This window comes from Ursus arctos, chromosome X (assembly GCF_023065955.2).
Source record: "Ursus arctos isolate Adak ecotype North America chromosome X, UrsArc2.0, whole genome shotgun sequence".
Taxonomy (NCBI): Eukaryota; Metazoa; Chordata; class Mammalia; order Carnivora; family Ursidae; genus Ursus; species Ursus arctos.
The window spans coordinates 39,073,306-39,096,990 of NC_079873.1; the positions used below are offsets into that span (position 1 = coordinate 39,073,306).

General features: G+C 46.1%; 1 protein-coding gene across 3 annotated transcripts in view; it reads right to left on the minus strand.

Annotated features, from left to right (window-relative positions):
• Window positions 1-23,685, minus strand: part of SLC9A7 (solute carrier family 9 member A7) — a 132,532-nt gene that overhangs the window by 36,158 nt on the left and 72,689 nt on the right. For all 3 annotated transcript variants that reach the window (XM_057311071.1, XM_026513463.4, XM_026513465.4), the window contains exons 6-12: window positions 14,635-14,740; window positions 14,160-14,301; window positions 12,417-12,522; window positions 10,889-10,977; window positions 10,683-10,796; window positions 7,823-7,934; window positions 3,862-4,015 (exon numbers count right to left, since the gene is read on the minus strand). In XM_057311071.1, coding sequence (XP_057167054.1) covers window positions 3,862-4,015; window positions 7,823-7,934; window positions 10,683-10,796; window positions 10,889-10,977; window positions 12,417-12,522; window positions 14,160-14,301; window positions 14,635-14,740 — 823 coding nt within the window. The remainder of the gene's footprint in view (window positions 1-3,861; window positions 4,016-7,822; window positions 7,935-10,682; window positions 10,797-10,888; window positions 10,978-12,416; window positions 12,523-14,159; window positions 14,302-14,634; window positions 14,741-23,685) is intronic.

Genomic DNA, 23,685 nt, shown 5'->3' on the forward strand with positions numbered 1-23,685 from the left:
ATAGGCACTGTATGCTGAAAACCATACAACAGTGATGAAGGAAACCAAAGACAATCCAAATAAATGAAGAAACGTGCCACGTTCATGAAATGAAAGACACAACATAATAAGGATGGCAATTCTCCCCAAACTGCTATACAGGTTGAATGCAATTCCTGTGAAAATTCCAGTGAGATTTTTTTTTAGAGAGATGAGCTTATTCTAAAATATATATGGAAAGGAACTAGAATAGCAATGACAATTTCGAAAAAGAGTAACGTGGGAGGGCTTGCTCTACCTGATGTTAATGTGTATGACGTAACTATAGTTATCAGGACGGTGTGGTACTGGTGGAGGGCTGAACGCATTCATCGATGGAGCAGAACAGAAACAGACCCACGTGTATACAGCCAACTAATTTTTGGCAAAGGAGCAAAAGTAATTCAATGGAGTAAGACTAGGTTTTTTTTTTTAAGATTTTATTTATTTATTTGAGATAGAGAGTGACCGAGAGAGAGAGAGAGCAGGAGCGGGGTGGGGGGCAGAAGGAGAGGGAGAAGCAGGCTCCCCACTGAGCAGGGAGCCTGACGTGGGGCTCTATCCCAGAACCCTGAGATCATGACCTGAGCTGAAGGCAGACGCTTAACTGACTGAGCCACCCAGGCGCCCCAAGACTAGTCTTTTTATCACAACACCAGAACAACTGGAGGGTCTTAGGCAAATAAAATAAAACCTCAACCTAAACCTTGCATCTTATATAAAAATTAACCCAAAATGGACCACAGACTTAAACGTCAAGCATAAAACTAAAAAACTTTCAGAAGATAACACAGAAGACAATCTTCAGGACCTAGGGCTTGGTGCAGAGTCCTCAGATGTAAAGCCAAAGCCACGATGCATAAAAGAAAAAAAAAGATAAACGGCACTCCCTCAAAATCGAAACTTCTGTTCTATGACAAACTCTAGTAAAAGGATTAGAAGACAAGCAGCAGCCTGGGAGAAAATATTTGCAAAGCACACCTCTGACAGAAGACTAGTATCTATAATAAAGAACTCTCAAAACTCAATTAAAAACGACCCAAATGATCTGATTAGAACACAGACAAAAAGTTTGGACAGGTGTTTCACCAGAGAAGATCTATGCATGGCAAACAAGCACACGAAGAGAGAGATGTTCGACATCATCAGTCATTAGAGAAATGCAAAGTACGGCCCCAGTGAGGTATCCCCCCCACACCTATTAGACCAACTACGATGAAAAATAGTGGCAACACCGAAAGCTGGCAAGGATGTGGAGAGACTAGATCTCTCCTCTACCCAGTCACACACAGAGTCATTTCCTGCTCCCTCGCTGTGCGCTAGCCGCTATGTTCTAAGTGCTATCTATACGTTACATCAATATTTCCACAACAATACAGTTATTATATTTGTGTATATAGCTTGTGTGCCTCAGGGAAAGCTGCCCACACTCTCAGTTCTGGATAGGACAGTTTCAATGACCCAGTTCTGAACAGGGTTACCAGAAGTACAAAATGTCACAAGTCAACTCTCCCCTCTCAGGGGGAAATTATTTGGTCCTGTACCTGTGTGTAGTGTGTGGGAGGGCTTCTAACCTAGCATGCAAAACAAACATGATTTGATCAGGCTCTGAGCATCCAGGGTGCCTACTGAGTGACCAGACAAACAGGAGCAGAAAGTAATCTCAGAAGGGCACCTGGGTGGCTCAGTTATTAAGCGTCTGCCTTTGGCCTGGGGCATGATCCCAGGGTCCTGGGATCGAGCCCCCCATCGGGCTCCCTGCCCCGCTGGGAGCCTCCTTCTTCCTCTCCCACTCCCCCTGCTTGTGTTCCCTCTCTCACTGGCTGTCTCTCTGTCGAATAAATAAATAATAAATAAATTTAAAAAAAAAGAAAGTAATCTCAGAGGTCAATCTTGAGATTCTTTTTTTTTAAAAAGATTTTATTTATTTACGTGAGAGAATGTGAGAGAGAGAACAAGCATGAGCAGGGCGTGGGGGGAGGGGCAGAGGGCGAGGGAGAAGCAGGCTCCCCCCGCTGAGCAGGGAGCTGGATGAGGGGCTCTATCCCAGGACCCTGGGATCCTGACCTGAGCCAAAGACAGATGCTTAACTGACTGAGCCACCCAGGCGCCTGTAATCTCGAGATTCTTAAAGATTCTCAATAGCGTTCAGGGTAAGCCTCCTTTCTTATCCTCATTGTAACACAGAACAAAGATGGTACTATTGTACGTGTCAGGTTTAGAGCCAAAAATCTGTTCATTTTTTTCTTTAGGTTCATATTCCCGTGATGAATTAGTTTCCCTAACCCAACTCCTGGGATGCAAACCAGGACATCGAAGTTCTGGTCATCCCGAATTTCATGACACAGAGGCAGCCCCTAACACCGTCAACCTTCTCACAGGTGATAGATGGAGCACAGTAGTTAAGACCGCGGACTATGGGGCAACACTGCGGGGGCCCAAATCCCGGCTCATCCACCTCGAGTTCTGGGACCTGGGCAAGTTATTGCTCTGTGCCTCGGTTGTGTGCACTCTACGATGAAGATAATAGTAGTAGCTTCTCTATAGGAACGCCTGCATCACACAAGTGTTAGCTGTTATGCGACTGCCACCCATCAGCCCCACGTAGCTTCTGCAGACCCACAAGGATGTGAGGCTGAGAGTTGCTAGCCCAGAAATGGTGCAGCTGGCAGAGGCCAAACCCAGGAATCCCTGCCTGCCATCAAAACCAAAGTCCTGGATGGGACCCGGTAGAGGGGGCGGGGTGGGGGCCGTGTTGAAGACTGTTCTCTGCAAATTCCAGTTTTCTCCTAAATTCCAGTTTCCCCCCTGACTCTAAGGTTTGACTACGAGATCTTTGTAGGTTCTGTCTGCTCCAAGCTACGTATGCTCTGCTGCTGTCAGTGTGGGGCATTCTGTATTTCAGAGAAGGAAATGTGAACTAAAAGCCAGCAGAGAAAGAAAAAAAAAAGCAAAACCAAAAACAAAACACTGCCACCTTGTGGCTTTTCAGGGAATTCGCCTTCATACCCGCGCACGACCCTAGCGTTGTCTCGGGTTCTGACCACATTCTTCCTCCGTAGACCCCACACTGAGCGAGGTGGTGGGAGCGCCCCCAGTGGGGCACAGCACACACACTGACAGCTGAAGGGGCCTGCAGAAGATCTGACAGCTTGCCTTCGCTCGGCGTCAAGGGAAGCTGAGGCCCAAACACATGAAGGGCTTGCCTTGAACCAGAGCCAGACTTCGGCTCTGGGACTCCTTACCCTAAGGTACTGGAGCTTGCAAGCACCCTTTGGGATTCAAACGCTCTTTAAAAAAGTTTAATTTCGGTCAGGGCTTTCCATCCTGACACAGCTGCAAAACTACAGGGAGGGGACATCCATGAGGCCACAACAAACGAGGGTAACGCAGGAAATGTCACCTCTTTTGCACCCTCGAGCGAAAAGAGACAGCGTGAACGGTTTCCTCCTAGAAACAAAACTTGAAATGCCTCTTTTCATTTCTGGTGGAGGAGCTTGTTTTGAAGGCCGTAGGTGCGATTTCAAAGGAATGTGAGATGCCAGACGTTGCCAGCTGGGACGTCCATTCTCTTGCCTGCAGCTGTAAGACTTTGGCATTCCTGCTCTAGTGTCACTGTTCTAGTAAGGTCCAGGTGTTTCTGAGGCCTTGTGTTTTCGTACTGAGAAATTTTCATGCCCACCTTTTTTTCTCGTGGAAAAGTCAATATTCTGAATTTTTACTTATGGCTTTTTATTTTCAATCCCTCCCGCAAACCAAACCAAACCCCGTAAGAACCTTCCACGCACTAAGCTGTCTCACCCCCTGGGTTAGACGCCAAACTGGCCGTGGTTTCAAACCGACCTTATGTTAAGCCATGACAACATGGGCGTCGTGCCTCCACCGATGATCCAGACGGTGAAGAAGACAATGAGGAGGGTGGTTGTGAACATCATCTGGCGAGCGTAGGATGCTGTGTCTCGGATGGCCAGAGCGAATGCCATGGCCCCCCGGAGGCCTGCGGGGACCAGAGAAGAAGATTTGGTTATAAGGGCAAATGATAATGTGTCCTCAAATCCGCTGCTGCCACTCGGGGCTAATAAACTGAGTCCGCGTGTGCTGTGGGAGTCCAGTTGTCTTACTGGGAAAGAAGAAATTTCAGGGAATGCAGTTTTCTCCTGTTGGCAAGTTTTCTTTTGCAAAATGCCCAAATGTAATGAGAAAAACACTGCAGTACTTTGTATGGCACGTTTTGAGACAATAACAGATTCTTATTACTGAAATAGTTCTCTTGCTGGTGACACGAAGTAAAAAGAAATGTAAATAAGAAATAATAACATAAGCTCTCTAGGTCTGTGATCCAAGCATCCAGTCATTATAAACTGAAGCAACAAGCTAGGTATGAATATGGCAAATGCGTATTTGTGGTCTGTGTGCCGTGAACCACAGAACAGTTCAGCGTTTCCTTAGCAAAGCCACACGGAGATGTAACGATATAACCCGGTCTACATCAGGCGTTGGCAACTTTTTCTGTAAAGGGTCAGATATTAAATATGTTAGGCTTTATGGGGCAAGGGGAAAAACCAAGGATACTGTGCAGGTACTGACATATAAGAGAAAAAACAGATTTCCACAAAATCTTCTCGACAAAAACCAAGAACGGAACAATAGTAACTGGGTACAATTTGTTGTAATACAGGTGCGTTAATCAAAACAATGGAATTCTTTTGGAGGAGGAGATGTCACTTGATTGGATTTCAAAGTCAGGGTCTCCTATCATCACGCAGACTGTACATGGCCATCTGTAAAAGCCATTCTTAGCCGTGAAGTATATGATTTGGCCCAGGAACTACAGTTGGCTGACCCTTCATGCACGTTAACGGGTTTTAAGATTAAGCACCAAATAGTTATAGTGAGTACAGCACAACCTACAGAGAGGTTGAATCACTGTGTTGTACATCTGAAACTAACGTGTCATTGTGTGTCGACTATAGTAAAAAAAACCCCAAAACCCTGCGAAACATATATTAAATTGATGTAGTTAAGTATATTCCTTACCTTTAATTTTAAGAGCATATGTTTTGATCTACATAGTGCAACACTCACAAAGGAACTGAAACAATTGTGACTATTTCTTTTTTTTTTAAAGATTTTATTTATTTATTCGACAGAGATAGAGACAGCCAGCGAAGGAGGGAACACAAGCAGGGGGAGTGGGAGAGGAAGAAGCAGGCTCCTAGTGGAAGAGCCTGATGTGGGGCTCGATCCCAGAACGTCAGGATCACGCCCTGAGCCGAAGGCAGACTTAAGTCTGGCGCCCCGGGAACATGTATCTATTAAGTGCTCATCAGTGTGAGATATATTGGGAAGTATTTAAGAAAGAGGAGATATGTTAATGTAGGCTGTCAATAAGAAATATTCTCCAGTATGTGAAAATTTATGAGTATATTCAACTGAGATTTTCAGTGTAAAAAATTCCACCCAGGCACCCCAATTGTGAATATTTCTTAATATATTCACAAATATTTGTTCTTCTTTTATGTGAGTTCTCATGTTTTGATCTTGCATTAGATTTTATTTATGTTACATTTAATAAAATGTTGTTTGATTTAAAAAAAAGATTAAGCACACATATTTTAAGGTTTGCCTTTGTAAGCTCTTTTGTTCCTTCTCCAAAGCATGCTCATCATTTGTTTTATAGCAAATCCATGGTCTTTAATAGATACCTCGTATAAATTCCTGTTCACCGGGGGGGGGGGGGTCAACTGTGTATATCGTATGAGAGAATGAAAAGTTATACCCACTCTATCTGTATGGTTTCCTACCTTTCCAGATAATTTTGCAAATTCACTCATCTGAGAACTTCACAATTCACTACAGAATGATTCCAAAAAGTGACATGAAAAAACAAAGTTAATGTTTTCTATTAATCTGTGCTACGGAGATGCTTATGCACGTCTAGATGGCTCAACGGCCAGCTTTGTCGACAATCAATATTTCAGCCTCTAAAGGGATGTTGTCTCAAAGAAGAAAACTCGGGGGTCAGAGAGAGACAATGCGCGCTACATTCGTCTTTATTTTATGAGGTAAACGCTGTAAGCGATATGAAAGAGAAGCCTTGGGTTTTTCATCACTTTGAAGAACTGAGTTCCTTTCGATGGTGAGATTGCCCCCGGCAGGAAATAGTTTTTACAGGAGATATCTTTAAACAGCTCCGTGTACTTCTCAGTCTTTTAGTGCAGGAAATAATGAACATACATCAAGTTCATCCAGGTGACTGAGCTGTCTCCAGCTGGTGTTGCTCTTTTCCAGGAGCACTTTCTTGATATGGAAGGAGGATCTCGGCATGCCCTCCTCAGAAACTTCTAAAGCTGCCCAGCTGCTCCTGGGTCAAGCCTAAACTCTTTGGCACAGTACTGGGGCTTCTCTGTGGTCCAGACTCCCAACAGTGGAGCAGCCTAGATGCAATTTTCCCGTCCCACCTTACCCTCCTTCTGCACTAGCCACCGTGTCTTACAGTGAAACCACACTGCTGCCCTTCCTGGAAAAAGCCACGCCTGGTAATGCTTTCCTGCTTGTCCAACCTGCTGCCTCGTGACACCCATTTCTGGCAAGCCCAGGTAGAAGGCTTCCCCCTTGGTAAAGATGGCCCTAGGCCCGCCTCTTCTCCACCGTGATTCCACACCTTTCATGTGCAATGCGCCACCCTCTCTCCACAGGAAGCTAGCTCTTTGCAAGGAGGCCGTCTTGGTCTCCTCCAGAACCCAGAACTGTGGCTTATAAAAGCGGATGCCCCATGAACGTGCGTCCGAGTGAAAGGCACTTGCTGTGGCGGGCTGCCTATCTCAGTGCAGACTTAAGCAAGTACTACACAGAGCAAGCGCTTCCGCTGCGCAGGGCCTGGTGGTGAGAGCTCAGGAAGGCCCTGAGGCCCCGGAGAACGACGATGTCGCAGTCAAGGGCGGCTACTAACTTTGCCTTTTGCACAGCCCCTCCCCACCCCTGCAGAGGCCAGAGGTACCTTGAAGGATCACTGTGGCCTTCTGCCCCACCATCTCCTCCCTCTGCTCCGCAAAGACGCTCTAACGTGGGGCTCGTCTATAATGCCTGATGCTTTACTGTGCCGTGAACTCATGCCAGTGGCTCTCTCCTTCCTTTACCTCCGCATATTTTACTGTCCTTGGTCCCCTCGGTGGCTTCTGCACATTTCTCAGCTTTACAGGAGAGGGGGGCATCTGGGAGACAGTATACATCAAGCAGAACTATCACTGCTGTTAACTTCCTGTTTGGGGCTCATCTTGTTTATGCAAGTGGTTTTTTGGGTTTTGTTTTGTTTTGTTTTAATGCTTCGGAGAAAGCTGGAGCTAGGAGGAACGTCAACTAATTAGCTCAATTTCATTATTTTACAAGAGTGGATACTGCAGCTGGGAGGTACCGAGTGACCTGGCCTGTGTTCTTTCTCATTAAAGACCTACCTCCCTTCTAATTTTAGGTCTGGAGCCCTCCTGGAAGATTAAGGGTTATGAACATCTACCAGGAAACAATCAAGCACTTTAAATACTTATATAGCTCCGGGTCCACACGGGTGGTAGAGATAAAAATGAAGATGTGGATATTTTAGGGGAGAATGTTCGCATTTGATAGTACGGTTTGCAAAATCAATATTAACTCTAACATGTACATCAGTCTACTCAGCACTGCAGGGGATGCAAAAGAACCGGGACTTTGAACTTCTGTCGCTTTATGAAACTTATCGATTATATTTTAATCATGCCAACATTCCTGCCGAATAAAACTCATTCTCTTTACATGTATGGTTTTTTACCTGAAAACATCATCATGTGTTGAAAGTTCCAGCCAATCTTATGCCTTCTGCCCAAGTTGAGGAAGAAGGAGAGTGGGTAGATGTGCGCGGCTCTGCCCAGGAAGATGGCGACCTGGCCACCGGGTGGAGGTTAAGGACCCAAGAGGTTTCTAGAACGGCACCTTCCCACAGCCTCTGGTGGAGCAGAGAATTTTAGGGATGCTGTGACACCTCATGAGCAGGAGATAACTGCACGAAGATTAGGATGGTTGCACAAGGCAGCCAGTCTGTCCAGTCTCCCTGGAAACAAGTCTCAGCAACAAGCGGGGATTCAGCCAGACAACTTTCCCAACCTCCTGGCTCCCACCAGAGGTAATTCCTAACCTGTTAAATGTGCTGTTGTAACTTCTTTTTTTAAAAGAGTTTATTTATTTATTGAGAGAGAGAGCACGAGAGCAAGAGCACAAGCAGGGGGAGAGGCAGAGGCAGAGGGAGAAGCAGGCCCCCCACTGAGTGAGGAGGCCAATGCTGGGCTTGATCCCAGGATCCCGGGATCATGACCTGAGCCGAAGGCAGACGTTTCACCGACTGAACCACCCAGGCGCCCCTGTTATAACTTCTTGATTTAATTAAGCTGGTGTGGACCAAGTCTCCCATTTCTCTAAAAATGAGTCCAGAAATAAGCTCAGGTACCACGGCAGGGGTTGGGGGGGTGCACTGAGAGGAGCAAATAGTAGCTTGGGCTCCATGAGAAGGAAAGTCACATGAGGAACAAACGCCTAATGTCCAGGTCAAGCAGGAAAGAGCCAGTTTCCTGGGTAAGAGCTCATAAGCTTCAGCAGGCAGTAAACAGTAGGGGCCCAAAAGGACCGGGAAGATGCTATGAGTGAGAAACTTGGTGCGGAAACTTCAAGTACTTGGGCCACTGAAGAAGCATTCCTATCCCTCACAAGACTCAATGTGAGGGGGAGACTTTTCGACCCAAGTGGCTCAAATGTGACACATGGAAACGGGGGAGTGTGGAAGGGGAGCTCTGCTGTGGAAAGCGAAGAATTCAGGGAAACGGGTCATTCGTCACTTGCTGAGTTTAGAACAGGGCCCAGCGGAGAGGTGCACGCTGCCCTGGTCACAGAAGGAAACCGCCGTGGGAGCCGTGGGGACAGGGAGCTTCCGCTTCAGCTGCAGCTGTTTCGGGCAGAAGCGAGGGCGGAACTGTCTTCTGCCTTCTCCAGGCTAAAGGACTGACTGTTTTTTCTGCTTTGAGCTGGGTTTTTTTCTTCCCCCTTTGGTTCTGGGTTGTGTTGTTTTGTTTTGAACAGAAGGAAACAGGTAGTGCTTAGAAAGCACATTCTATCCCAGAAGCCATGCAAAGGACCTCAAGTGGTAAGCGGCCTTCGGGATTCCCAGGGGGCCCGGCTGGCCGCTGTCCCCCTGCCACCCCAGCAAGGCCCTCCTCCGTAAACAAGGGCTGCTGCGCTCTCACTAGCTCTCCCGGGATGCTGTGCTAGGAATACAAATCCAGGGGACAAGCAAGGTCTTTCTGAATCGAGAACGAGAATGCTGATCCCCCAGAGTTTTAGCTGTTAGTCTGGAGAGTGTGTAAATCTAAGAAAAACAGCCCCAGGTGAAGCAGATAACACTCTAACCGGAAGGTCCCCCACATGGCAATGGGCCAAGGTCACTATGGAGCTGCTTGGTGAGTGTCCCCTAGTCCTGTCCGATAAATGAAAAGCCCAGAAGAGAAAAACACTACTTTTTTTTTTTAGGTTACCCATGAGGCCTCAGAAAAGGCAAGAGTAAATGCCCAGCAACAGGGGACGTCGGCTCAGTATTGTGAAATCCAGGCTGAGCTGGACGGCTACCGTTCCAAGCCCCAGAGAAGTTCACGTCAATGAAAACAACAGGATCTGAGGCCAAGCGAGCAAAACTCTGAGCTGTCGATCCACTGCTGGGCATTCACATCCTTCCTCTCTTGAGAGAAGCCAATCCCTAAAACTGTGTCTCTCTTCCAAAAGCTGCGCTCACAATGGAGCTAAGTCAGGGAAGTCAGGGAACCAAGTATTTTTCCATTTTGTCTTTTCCTCCTCTCTTTTTTTGGAAAAAAAAAAAAAGGAGTCTTTTCCACGGTGATCTATCACAGCAGGGACGCTCCAGTGAAAGTGTGTTCATTGCCTACAGGCTTCCCTGGGCAGCGTGAGAAGGGCTGCCTGCACCAGTGTGCAGTCAAGAACAAGAGTAAAAGAACCTTCAGGTCTTCCAAATCGGGAACCTCCTGGATTGGCATTCATGCAGCAATGCTATATAAATGATTCTGGGACTGACACAGTTGCCAACTTCTAGATCTGCTAAGAAGGGTGCTTTACGGGGCAGCCGGGTGGCTCAGTCGGTTGAGCATCTGACTCTTGATTTCAGCTTAGGTCATGGTCTTGGGGCCCCAGGATAGGGTCCATGCTGGGCTCCGTGCTCAGCGCAGAGTCTGCTTGTCCCTCTTCCTCCCCCTCTGCCCCTCCCCCTGCAGGCATATGCACACGCGTGCTCTTTCTTTCTCTCAAACAAATAAAGAAATAAAATCTTTAAAAATAAATAAATAAATAAAAAGCAGGGTGCTTTACAAAACAAGCTACCACCTGCCAAACACCAGTGCAACAGAAAAACCATCTTACACAGAACATGTAGAGAGGACAACCTTAGATCAATGCTAATCCTTAGATCAAATACATTTAGCTTCACGAACCGCGGCAGCCTTCTTTTTCTCATCACAAAAACACCACCAACTAGCACTGGCTCAGTCACCCACCCAAAACAGAAATTCTTCTTATTATAGCTTCCCCAGCAGTGGTCACCTGTCCACAGAGAAAACAGTAGAACCAAAAAAGGATACAAAAGCTCCAATGATGAAAACGGGGCTGAAGACGTGTTTCTGGAAGGTAAACAGCGCCAGGCCCATGTAGGAGAAGATGAAGTTCTCTGCCAGGAAGTGCAACACCTCAAAGAGCTGCACGGGACGGGAAAAGGAAGCCGTAAACCCTGTGGGTCTCCTCCCTTGTATTCACAGGTGACTCGTGAGGACCCAGAGCTCACTCTCACCTGCTTCGTTCGACTTCTTGATTCCACCGACAGATTGTTGTAGGTGTAATGAGCCTGTGTGATTCCACAGAAAAGGACAGCCACAACGCCTGGTGAGAGATTAAAAAAAAAAAGAAAGAAAGAAAAAAAAAATCAATGGGGAAAAAAAGAAGCAGGAAAAAAATCCCCCGCTGAAACAAAAACTAAAGGTAGGCAAGCCCAACATATCTAACTTCCTGAATAGTTTGGAAAGTTTCCTATTGCTGAAAACTCCCCCGCCCCCACCTTTCCTTCTTCTGACTGCCCTCCTTCAAAGCCAAGGTCCCTGACTTCCCTTCTTGCTCCAGTTTTAAGGGCATTTTCTCCTCTCCTCTAAACTCCTGCTGAATCTGGCATTTAGCATTCATTCTTTCAAAGAGGCTGTGGGGCACCTGGGTGGCTCCGTCAGTTAAGCGTCCGGCTCTTGATTTCAGCTCAGGTCATGATCTTGGGGTCATGGGATCGAGCCCTGTGTCAGGCTCCACATTCGGCGGGGAGTCTGCTTGAGAGTCTCTCTCTCTCTCTCTATACCCCTACTCTCTCTCAAATAATAAATGAATCTTAAGAAAAAAAAAAAGAGAGGCCATGAGGGCTCATCATACCCTTTTGTCATGTTCCTTTTTGTTCTTAGAAGCAATGAATTTAATTGCAAGCAAATGCTTTCTATTTTTGCATGGTCCAGGGCTTCAGACAAAATGGATCCAGGGTACTGTGTCATTTATCCAAGCCTTGGTTACCTTGATTTCTGATTAATGGCAACCATTTTGTTGTGCAAGACAATTGACGCACCCAGACCATACCTACAACATTTACAGATAATTGCCAAGTTTTAAAGAAGTGGGGTATTTTATAATGCTGCATATAAAGATATGTTGCAGTATTTTGAAAAGGGGATAAAAGGGCTTCCCAACTACCTGGATTATGTATAGCGATTGTACTTAAATCTTCTAGTGGGAAAATTCAGTGATTTTTTTTTTTTGATGAGAGAATGCAAAGAACTAAAACCACAAGGTTACTCATACCAATAATACATGAAATTGACATCATAAAAACACAGTATTGAAAAACAATGATTAAATAGACCAGAGAGGAAACAAAGACAGACTGTGCTCACGTTCATCTGAGTAGAGACAAAGTTACCCTCACAAGCGGACAGATTTTATCTGCTGTCTGTTACTGTTTTGAAAGCAGCAGCCATCTAGGGGATGGAGGGCACAATTAAGAGGTAGACTCAGTAACTTTGCAGCTAAACATCTACTTGCAGTTGGGAGGAGTGAGTACTCGGAGACAACTGAGCTTGAAACAATAAATTTCATCCTTTAAAAATGTGTGGCTCTGGGAAACAAAATTATTCCTAAAGCAGAACACCAGCCTTGCTCAGCAGTCCTCCGTATGGACGTTCTGTGAGCGGTGAATCAACCCCATGCAGCGGCTCCGCGAGCTCCCCTCCAGCTCGCACAGCCCTCGCTACAGGGAGAGGAAGGGTAGCCCAAGGGTAGGGAAAACCCACCTGTGAACCCACAGGCTTCCGCCAGAAGGAAGGTGCTCCAGGACATCAGGAAGAAGAGTGCCGTCTCCAGTAGGGGGAAGCAGTGCAGCTTGGTAAACTTGGTCACGTGGGCCCCTGTCAAGGAACTTGGCTCCGGGAACAAGTTATTGGCGCCCCCAAGAACCACACTTGGTGAGCCCAGGACCCCCTTCTCTAAGGGCTATCCTTCTCCTTCAACTCTGCTTTTGGGGGCCCCAAAGCTGCTGCTCGGTTTTTAAAGTAATAGAAACCAAGTTTTCGAGTAGAAAAGAGGTTCCCAAGGGCTGGGAGAGAGGAGAAAGGGGGATATTGTTTCTGTGTGGGATGATGAGAAAGATCTGGAAACAGATGGTGGGGACAGTTACACAAACAATGTGGATGTACTTAGTGCCACTGAATTGTACACTTAAAATGCTTAAAGTGGCAAATTGTGTTATGTGTATTTTATCACAATTTAAAAACATAATAATGTAACATACCCAAACCCATTTACTTGTACACATCAAGTGGGTGAATTTTACCTCAAAATGGAGCTTTCTAAAGCAACCGGAAATAGGTTTTCTGTGCTCCTTGCAATGCCCATGGCTCTGAGGGGCACGGTCTTGGCCTGAGGGGTGACTGGCAGGTTAGTTCTAGCAGTGCTGGGGGTACCTCAGCCAGGCCTGGGGAGGGAGACTAGGCCGGTGAGACTCTGACCTCTGTGGGCTGCCATGAACTGCGTCCACAGCTGGTGCCTCATGAACGCATGAGAGTTCCCTTGTAACGCCGCCCTTCCACAGTGGGCCAGCATGGAACCATCGCATGAGTGCTTTCACCAAGCAGGGCAAGTCCCCAGGGCACCACAAGGGCCTCTGTGAAGAAATCACCTAGATCCGTGCTGTCCAATATGGTAGCTACTAGCCACGTGTGTTTACTGAACACTTGAAATGGGGCTAGTCCGAATTGAGAGATGCTGGAAGAGCAAAATACGTGCCACATTGCAAAGATTTATTCTAGAAATTGCATGTACAACATCTCAGTGATCATTTGTATACTGGTTGCAGGCTGAGAGGACGTGGCTGCCGTCTGTGGCTCCTATTGCGTTGTACTGGATGGCAGGGATCTGAATGCCACTGAAAGAACATATGATGAAGGACTCCGCACACCTGTCAAAGGGTGCCCTGCTCATCCCACTCTTCGCTTTTATGTTGGTTGGTTGGCTTTTTAACTAAATATGATACAATCCTTCACTTAAGGAAGGCCACCTTGCAGTAATTCCCACTGCTGGCCCCAGGTAGTTACGGCCATGGTAGCCCGAGTGACCCACAACAGCAGAGGGCAGGCTTGAGGCTCAAGTGCTTCCCAGCCTGCTCCCTTCTGGCCTCCTGCTCCCCAGCCTCCTCCTGGCTCTTTCCCTCCCTCCAAAACCAATGTCCCCACCAAACTCCCATCTCCAACTGGTTTGCCGGAGGGAGAGAATGCAAAGGTGGGGACAGCGCTAAGGCTAGAGTCACACTCCCAAACATTTTCTCAAACTCTTAGCTAGGTACAAACTCGACTGTCATGTTTCACCAAAGGGATACATTTCAGGAGCCCCCCCCCCCCAGCCCCAGTGGAAGCATCGATTTAACATTCATTTCTGGAAAAAAAAAATCATTTCTGAGAGGAAGAACCGAGACCTTGTTCTTCCAAGTGTCCTAGCACACCATCCTACCCAGGCAGGGGGAGAAACCACAGAAAGGATATTAGAGCAGTCACAACGCCCGTCACGGCTCCCATGGTAAAAGAGCCACTAAATATTCCTAGAAAAATGCCCACTGATTTAAAAAAGGCAGCAGCATCAAAGGCATGCGTGTTCAGCCCCGCTGGCTGGTAGGCAACAATAGACCTGGGGTTTAAAAAGAAGAGAGAGTTAAAACAGAGCATGCTGCCTTTACACCATGGCACCTAAAAGGGTCAGCAAACGTAGGTATCTACACTCAGCCCAGCACTCCCCGTGCTGTATGCCTTTAACCCGCGGCCATCGTGTTATGCCGGCATCAGCATTCCCAGCGCTGCCAAGTGCACAAAGCAACATAACTTTATCAACAGAGCTGATTAAACTCATTTAGAAAAACACCCAGCTCAATCTTCAACACTTTTAAGATAAGCCTCTGAATTGAGCCCAGAGCATTCCAGAAGCCAGAGGCTCCCTTCCCCGCGCAGAAATACTGTTACTTACGAGGACAGGACAATGGCAACAGCGTCATTTAGGACACTTTCTCCAAACAGAAGTGCGTAAAGGTCCACGTCTGCGTGCAATTCGTTAAATATTGCCAGTACAGTCACTAAAGATGGGCAAGAAGCGTATCGATTAGTTTCAGCTTAAGCCACTGGTGACAAACGTAGAGAGGTGATTCCTACTTTTGGCGGGGCAGAGTGGTTTGGGAGACAAACGAAATGAAAATGACAGTCTTCCTGATTTGAATGAGGTCTGATAGGAGTCTCGGTTCTAAGAACATCCCACCGCAACCCTGTGCTTTCCACTGCAATCCCATCACATTTTGAAAAGACCTCTGTTACGGAACCTTAAAAAATAATCACAGTGAATGTGATTTGGCTCCGCTGGTAGACTGAAATCTCTTCGAAGGCAGAAACCCTTTACCCACTGACCACTGTGTTCCCAGAACCCAGAATAGGGTCAGGGCGCAGACAAGGCTTTAACAAAGGTCTGTGAAATAATGAAAGTCTTCTTTTATGACAGAACAGACATAATTCCACTTCTCATAGTCTTCACAGTTCTTAGACATTGAAAAATCAGCTATTCTCCAGATGAGCAGCTCTTAAACTTTTGGTCTCAGGACTCCTTTATACTCTTAAAAACTACTGAGGCCCCTAAAGAGCTTTACTTTTTGTGGGAAATAGTTATTGATATTTACGGTATTAAATAAAACAAAAATTTAAATATTTATGCATTTAAAACTAGGAATAAACCCCATCATAAGTTAATGTACTTATTTTCAAAAAGATTTTATTTATTTATTTATTTGAGAGAGAGAGAGAGCACAGGAGAGCATGAGTGGGGGGAGGGGCAGAGGGAGACGCAGACTCCCCACGGGATCCCAGGACCCCGATATCAAGACCTGAGCCGAAGGCAGATGCTTAACCAACTGAGCCACCCAGGAGTCCCTTAACATACATATTGTTAATGAAAAATAATTATATTTTCCAAAACAAAAAAATTACTGAGAAGAGAGCCATTTGTTTTACAGTTTGTCAAATCTCTTTAATGTCTAGATTAATGGAAGACAGATGGTTCCCTTATCTCTTTCTGCATTTGACCAACAGATAGTCAATATCACATGCTATACAGCCTCTGGAAAACTCTACTCCACTGTACACTCATAAAATAATGAAAGTAAAAAAGACAAATAATGGGAGCACCTGGGTGGCTCAGTCAGTTGAGCATTCGACTCTTGGTTCTGGCTCAGGTCCTGATCTCATGGGTCGTGAGATTGAGCCCCACATTGGGCTCTGCCCTCAGCAGGGAGTCTGCTTGGATATTCTTTCCCTCTGCCCCTTCCCCCACTCGTTCTCTCTTACCCTCTCTGTCTCTTAAATAAATAAATCCTTAAAAAAAGACAAATAATGTATTACTATTTTTATTAAATGATTAAGTTAGTTTGGCCCTTACGTTCTCCCTGAAAGCCTTTTGGAGTTTCTCAACTTCGGTACTACTGACATGTTGGGCCAGATGATGATTCTTTGTTGTGGGCGGCTTTCCTGTGCCTTGTAGGACATTTCACGGCATTCTTGGCCTCTACCCACTAGATACCAGTAGCACTGCACACTCCCCATCAATTGGGACAAGGAAAAATGTCTCCAGACATTGCCAAATGTCTCCCGGGGGCAAAATCACCCCCCGGTAAAGAACCACTGTCCTAGATACACACAGGCAGGCAGGCTCCTCTCCACACTCACACCCAACTACCTCCTGCTTTGTTCGTTTCCATCATAAGGACTTTAAAAACTAAAAACTCGCCTCCCCAACTTCCCCTGCAGTGTGTATCACCTCTTCCTGCCCGGAGGAGCATGGAGAGGCTGGATGAAGCATCGTCATCTCGCCTCCACTGGGCAACAAATGTGTATCTGAAACACGAGGGCAGTGCCCTAGAAAGGCATTGTGCCCGGACACCTGATTGTAGCAGAAGCCATGGTACCAGCTGAGGGCCATTAGCTAAGATAGACAGCTATTTGCTTAAGGCTCGTGTTGTTCTGCTATTTGCAACCAAAGGCATTACTAATGGACACAATTATAAAACAAAACCAAATATTTACCTTTGTGAGTTCTTACAAGCCAACCCCTCTTGTAGCCATCACCAAGTTCAGGGTATGGGATTTTGCCAGCCCCCTTGGAAGCCCACCTATCTGGGCTAATTTCAAGCCCCTTCTTTCACCCAAATGTAAACACCAACCTGATTTTACAGTAATCGTTTTCTTGCATTTCCCTACAGTTTGATCACCTCATGTATACTCCCTCACACTACTGCTTGGTTTTGTCCATTTTTAAATTTATTTTTTGAAATAGTTTTTTTTTTTTTTTACATCTTGTTTACTGCTTGGGTTCCTTGTCTGTTCCTTTCTGTCAACTCTTTCCACAATGCCTATCGTTTACTCCTCTCAGTTCTGAATTTTCCAATCCCAATGTATACAGTTCTTTCATAACTTCTATCATTTTCTGAATCTTTTTAAAAAGATTTTATTTGAGACAGAGAGTGCGCAAGCAAGTGAGGTGGGGTGAAGAGCAGAGGGAGAGGGACAAGCGGACTCCGCACTGAATGCAGAGCCTGATGCGGGGCTCGATCCCACGACCCCCAAGATCACGACCCAGGCGGAAACCAAGAGTCTGATGCTCAACCAACTGAGCCACCCAGGCGCCCCCTGAATTTCCTTTACCTTCAATTGGAATAGTAGTAATATTCTGCTTTGGTAGCCTATTTTGCTGATATTATTTATCTGCAACTTTATTATTCAGAGGGGCTATCTTCATTTTTTCTTGCAATAGTCTTGCATGAAGTCCTATCTCAATCACTTCTGCTGCTCATTCTAAGTGAGGTGGGGAGGGGGAAGGCCCAGACTAGCTTTCCTCCTTTCATGGCTCTAGGGCTCCCTCTGCTGGTTTTATGCTGAAGTACCGAAAATGTGGTCTCAGAGTGTAGCCACCCCCTCAATACTCATGAAATCTTCCTCCTTTGGTCTCTTCCTCCATTGGTATCTGAGCTTGCTTTCTCCTTTAATGCCCTGTCACGCAGGGTCTGTGGTCCTTAGCGGTTCATTTTTAGGGAGTGGCTCCGTCCTTCCAGAGAGATTTTTTTTTTTTGACCCCTGAGGGCTTGGGTCACTTTGGCAGGCTTGCACCTCCTCCAGTGTCCTCGCTGTCACCCACAGATTGCAGCCTGTAAAGTACCTCCCAGTTTCAACTGTTGTTATCCAATACGTGTCCTTTTGAGGGTGAATACCTGGGGGAAGTTCCCTGGCAGTCAAAAGGATCAGCGGCCTCCTCTTCTCCCCTTCTATTTCCTCCTGCACAGCTGCTGTTCCCACCCCTGAGTCTCACCGCTGCTGGTGGCTGGACCCCAGCAGACATTTGGGGATTCATGGGTACTCAGTCAGCTAGCGGTAGCTCTGTGTTTTTTCTTTTGCTGTCCTGCTTCCTCCATTTCTGTCAGGGGTTAAGGAAGATTCCAAAACTACATTGTCCCCCTCATGCTTTCCTTCCAGAAACTTTAATTTACTTACTGAGAGTAAGCAAAGAACAATCTGGATAGGAAAGATGTCGACTCTATCATGAGGCTGCTCCAGGTAATTATACATCCACGTGCTCAAATCACTATGGGGGGGGGGCGTTGCCAGAAGCTACAGTTCCTGGAGGACATGTCATCTTCCTAACACAAGGCACAAGGTCAGTCTCTTTCATCCATCCTTAAGTACACTTTATCAAGTAACACAACAGGAAAAAACCTTAGGGATTTGGCTACAAAATTCTTATTCTGTGAATTATTTGTTACATGAACAGTATCTGTGGCTCCTTCCAGAAAACCTGTGGGGGTGAATTTTATCTGTCAACTTGACTAGGCGGGGGGGCCTCAGATATTTGGTTAAACATTATTCTGGGCTTGTCTGTGAGGTTTTGGATGAGATTAACATTCGAATCAGACGACTGAGTAAAGCAGATCGCCGTCCCCAATGTTGGTGGGACTCATCTGATCAGTTGAAGGCAGAGTAAGGAAGGATTTGCTCTTGCTGCCCGTCTTTCAGCTGGGACAATGGTCCCCTCCTGTCCTTGACCCAGACTGGAACTACACCATTGGCTTTCCTGGTTTTCAGGCCTTTGAAGAGCAGATCTTGGGACTTCTCAGCCTCCATAATAATTACATGACCCAATTGGTTATAATCACTCAATCTCTTTTCTTACTTTCTCTGTGTCCACACACACACACACACACACACACACATCTATTTATTCTGTTTCTCCAAAGAACCCGGACTAATATAAAACCTTTATTCTAGCAGTTTATTATCATGTGACATAAGAATTATCTTGTTTGGGGGCACCTGGGTGGCTTAGTCGGTTAGGTATCTGACTTTGGCTCAGGTCATAATCTTGAGGGTCCTGGGATTGAGCCCCTTGTTGGGCTCCCAGCTCAGTGGGGAGTCTGCTTGTCTCTCTCCTTCTCCCTCTGCCCCTCCCCCGCTCATGCATGCTCTCTCTCTCAAATAAATAAATAAAATCTTAAAGAATTATCTTGTTTTAACCCAATGTTGAAGAAAAACTAACAATGCTAATAACAACAGCAACGATTAATAAGGACTAAGCATGAAGCAGGCACTATGATAAACATTTTACAATCTCATTTAGTCCTCATCCCTAAGTGGGTAGTACTATCATTTCCCCTAATTCAGAGATAAAAAAAAAACAGGCCCTGTCTGATGGGCTGCTTTCTGCTGCAGCATCAGAACTCCTAAAATCTCAGTGGTTGAACCCAAGCGAAGTTTTATTCATTACTCATATGACATGTCCCCTGGGGGTTGGCACCGGAGGCCTCTGGTCACATCAGTCACTCGGGGACTCACGACTGGTGGAGGCTAATCTCAATGAACAGAGCACAGGGCTGGCAGCCCAGGAGACCTGGGGCCCAGGACTTTATCAGTCAGGATCCTGGCAGGAAAGAGATAACACCCTCAAACTGAGCAACTTGAGAAGTACTTAATGAAGGGAGTGTTTATAGAAACGTGGGAAGAGTATGGGAAAACCACAAGAGAGAGGACAGGATATGCTGCTGAAAACAGGGACTCTCCTATACTATCCCTAGGCCCAGAGGGTCCAGAGAAGGTGTGACTGCCTGAACCAGGAGCCGTGTAGAGACGGTCACCTGATGGGATCTGTGTCCTCTGATCAAGGGACACAGCCAGCCCGAAGGAGCCCACATCTCTACCCTCCTTCCAGTCTCCCACGGGTACTCCCCTATGGACAAATCTAATGGGAAACCAGAAGGCAAAAGAACCTGTGAAATCTTCCATACAAATCAGCCTCCTGGCGCCCAAAGGAGGGCGGAGAAGGGTGGTGAGTAAATCTGGAGGGGAAAACAGAAGCCATCCCACACAGCCACCAAAGGGTTATGAGAACTTAGCACACGGCCAAGTCCAAAGATTTAGTGAAGCGGGGGGGGGGGGGGGGTGTTGAGCGCCATGGTTTTCCAGAGCCCTTTTGACTTTAAGCACCGTTTTCCTGAAACACTACAGTTCACAGTAGTAAAACAAAACGACAACGTGCAGCTAGCTCGCATACCATGACAAGAGAGGCTTGCATAGTTCATAGTACTAACAACGAACACCTCCATGGCCCCCGTCTGAATTTGGCTGCTCTGATTTTCAATTTCTCATTCTCCCTGCCCATCACTTTATAAAACAGCGGTGACAGACTGGCTGGCTCAGGAGGGGCGCATGGGGGAGAGTACACAGACTACCCCCCCCCACAGTGGGACCCTTGAAATCACAGAGAGCAGGGTCACCAGGGCTGCCTCTAACTGGACACGGCCTAAGAAATGACAATTAACTAACCGAAGACCTTGGGTACAGGCATCTAAAAAGTAGTGGGGAAAAATTAAACGGCAGATGTAGGAAGAAGGAAAATTCAAGAACCTGAATTTGCTCATTCAACGAACGAACTTCGCTGGAACACTTCAGCTGTGTAGGAAAGAGCACTCAGCACCTGCGAGCACTCAGTACCAAGTGGCAAGTACGGTTAGGCACAGCACAGACTTGACTCCGGAGCTGCGGGAGCGGGTGGCTGAGGAGTGAGGGCAGAGCGTGTGGGCAGGTGGCATACTGGAACTGAGTCTCAAAGCATAAGCCAGAGAATGAGCAGCCCGGGAGATGCGACTAGAGAATTACTCTCCGACCGGACCGATCACGATTCTGAAGCCTGTGAGTAGGCCTGAGTGGCCCGAGGGGCGTCGAAGTGACAGAATTAAAATGAGAGGAATCGCTTCATAATGGTGTGCGGGAAGGAAGAGCAACTCATTTTCTCTGGTAGCTGCTAGAGACGCGCTCTGGGGGGAAACGTACATTGTCCTTGGCTGAACTGTGTGGGTCCGTCTAAAGTAACAGTCCACGTGGCACCCTTGACACATAACCACAGAAGGGAGATGACTGCGGGTCACAGAGCCGCCTCCACCACCCCGCACATAGGGTGCCCCCTTCCAGGGGAAGACCGGAAGACTGGTGTCTCGAGCCAAATATGATGTAATCAGGGACAAGGACTCGGATTCGTCGTATCTGTCAAGACCACCACATATCCCGATACTGGAATTTTGGTTTGATGCACCAGGCACAAGAAGTCAGTTTGGTCTTACGGTCCCTCCTAACTCTGCACTTAAGTTTTTATCTCTTTTATGGCCCAAGTTTTCAAACAACAGATTTTTAGGAAGCTGGTAAAAGACTTTTAATTTACTTTATTAAATTAAATTAATTTAATTTAAATTAATAATTTAATTTAATTTTAAAAACAGTCTACATTTCAAAAAGATTTCCATTAAAAAGCAGCTAATGTCCTGGTGTTTAATAAGTTTAAACTTCCAATTTTCTAGAACTTTCATTCATATAAAACCCGTACTGTGCCAATCTTCACAGGCCAAACAACAACGGTGCGTCATGGTGATGCCTTCATTAATTTCTACCACAGCATGGACACACTAAAGGGAAGTAAACAATTAGGAAGATAATCTGAATAAACAAGCCTTTCCATCAATTAAATGAAGCAACACTAATAGGTCAGAAAACAATATCAGTGAACTTTATATTACACTAACCTCCTTTTGCTTATTGCTGGTACTAGAGTAGGAAGTTAGTGATAAAGTTACAGATGAGGGGACACCGGGGTGGCTCAGTCGGTTAAGCATTTGACTCTTGGTTTCAGCTCAGGTTGTGATCTCAGAGTTGTGAGATCGAGCCCCATATTGGGCTCCATGCTCTGTGGGGAGTCTCCTTGAGATTCTCTCCCTCTCCCTCTGCCCCTCTACATTTCTCTCTCTCTCAAATAAATCTTTTTTTAAAAAGTTACAGGTGAGTATAGTTAGTAATATATTTTCAGAGAGACTAAACACCTTTCTTAGACTTACACTGAATCTTTTTCTCAATAGACACGTATTTGGAGATAGTCACAGACATTGTAGTATGAAAATAATAAAACTATTTTTTGAGTGCTCTTTATTTTTTTTTAAAGATTTTATTTCTTTATTTGACAGAGATAGAGACAGCCAGCGAGAGAGGGAACACAAACAGGGGGAGTGGAAGAGGAAGAAGCAGGCTCCCAGCGGAGGAGCCTGGTGTGGGGCTCGATCTCACAAGTCAGTTTGGTCTTACGGGAATGCCGGGATCACACCCTGAGCCGAAGGCAGACGCTTAACCGCTGTGCCACCCAGACGCCCCTTGAGTGCTCTTTAGAAACATGTTTGAATTAAGTGATGACCTGTTATTTATTTTTAAAAAAACATGGGGTGGTGGGGTGCCTGGATGGCTCAGTTGGTTAATGTCTGGTTCTTGATTTTCGCTCAGGTCCATGATCTCAGGATCCTGGGATCGAGTCCTGTGTCGAGCTCCGCACTCGGCAGGGAGTCTGCTTCAGGATTCTCTCTCTCCTTCTGACCCTTCCCCACCCCGCCCCGAGTGGTCTTTCTCTCTCTCTCTCTCTCAAATAAATAAATCTTAAAAAAAAAAATGGGGGGGGTGCCTGGCCAGCTCAGTCAGAAGAGCATGTAACTCTTGATCTTGGGGTCATGAGTTTGAGCCCCACACTGAGTGTAGAGATTACTAAAAAAATAAATAAATAAACTTAAAAAAACCTGACTAGCAAAACCAAAAGGAGAGATCATTAAAACAAATGGGGAAACCAAAGAAATCTCTGCCGGACCAGACGTGGATAAAGACCAACATGATCAGCACATTCTGTGGCCAGTGCTTTACATGTGTTAGTTCATTTAATGTTCATGATAGCCCTGGGAAATAGGTAACCCTATTCCTATTTCATGTCTGAGAAACTGCCACAGAGGAAAGAAAGTGTACCCAGGCCCCCTGGTCAGCGACTGGCAGGTCGAGGACTCAAACTCTGGCCTGCAACTCCACATCCCACACTCTTTTTCAAAAACCAGGGTGCTTCAACCAGCCGAGTCTTTGATCTCGATTCACTTAGTGTTTGGAATAAATTATGGCGGTAAGAGAGGTCAATGGTTTTTGGAACAGCGGCAGTTTTCAGAACCAGACAACTGGCTAGGCTGTACTATCCAATATGATAGCTACTAGGCACATGTAGCTATTTAAATTTAAGTTACTTAACATAAAATAAAATTTTAAAGTCAGTACTTCAGTTGAACTACCCCTCATTTCGAGGGGAAGCCACATGTGGCTACTGGCTACCACACTGGACTGGGCATAGAACACAGAACATTTCTGTCATCTCACTGATCTAGAGGACACCCACGTGGCGTGGTACAGTTGTGTGGTGGGGAGAATCTTAGTATCTGTAAAATCATTCCTGTCCAGAATGTTAGAGGGCATCATAAATGTTGGCCTTTCCACCTCCACTACTGGGACAGGACCATCTCTTTCTCCATAAGTTCTTTGCCTACAATGTCCTCTCAATGGTTGACATCAGAGGAAATAATAATAAATAATGATTTAATTATAGGTTCCAACTTGGAAAAGGGAGGTCTTTTTGTTTGTTTCTTCTTGAGTT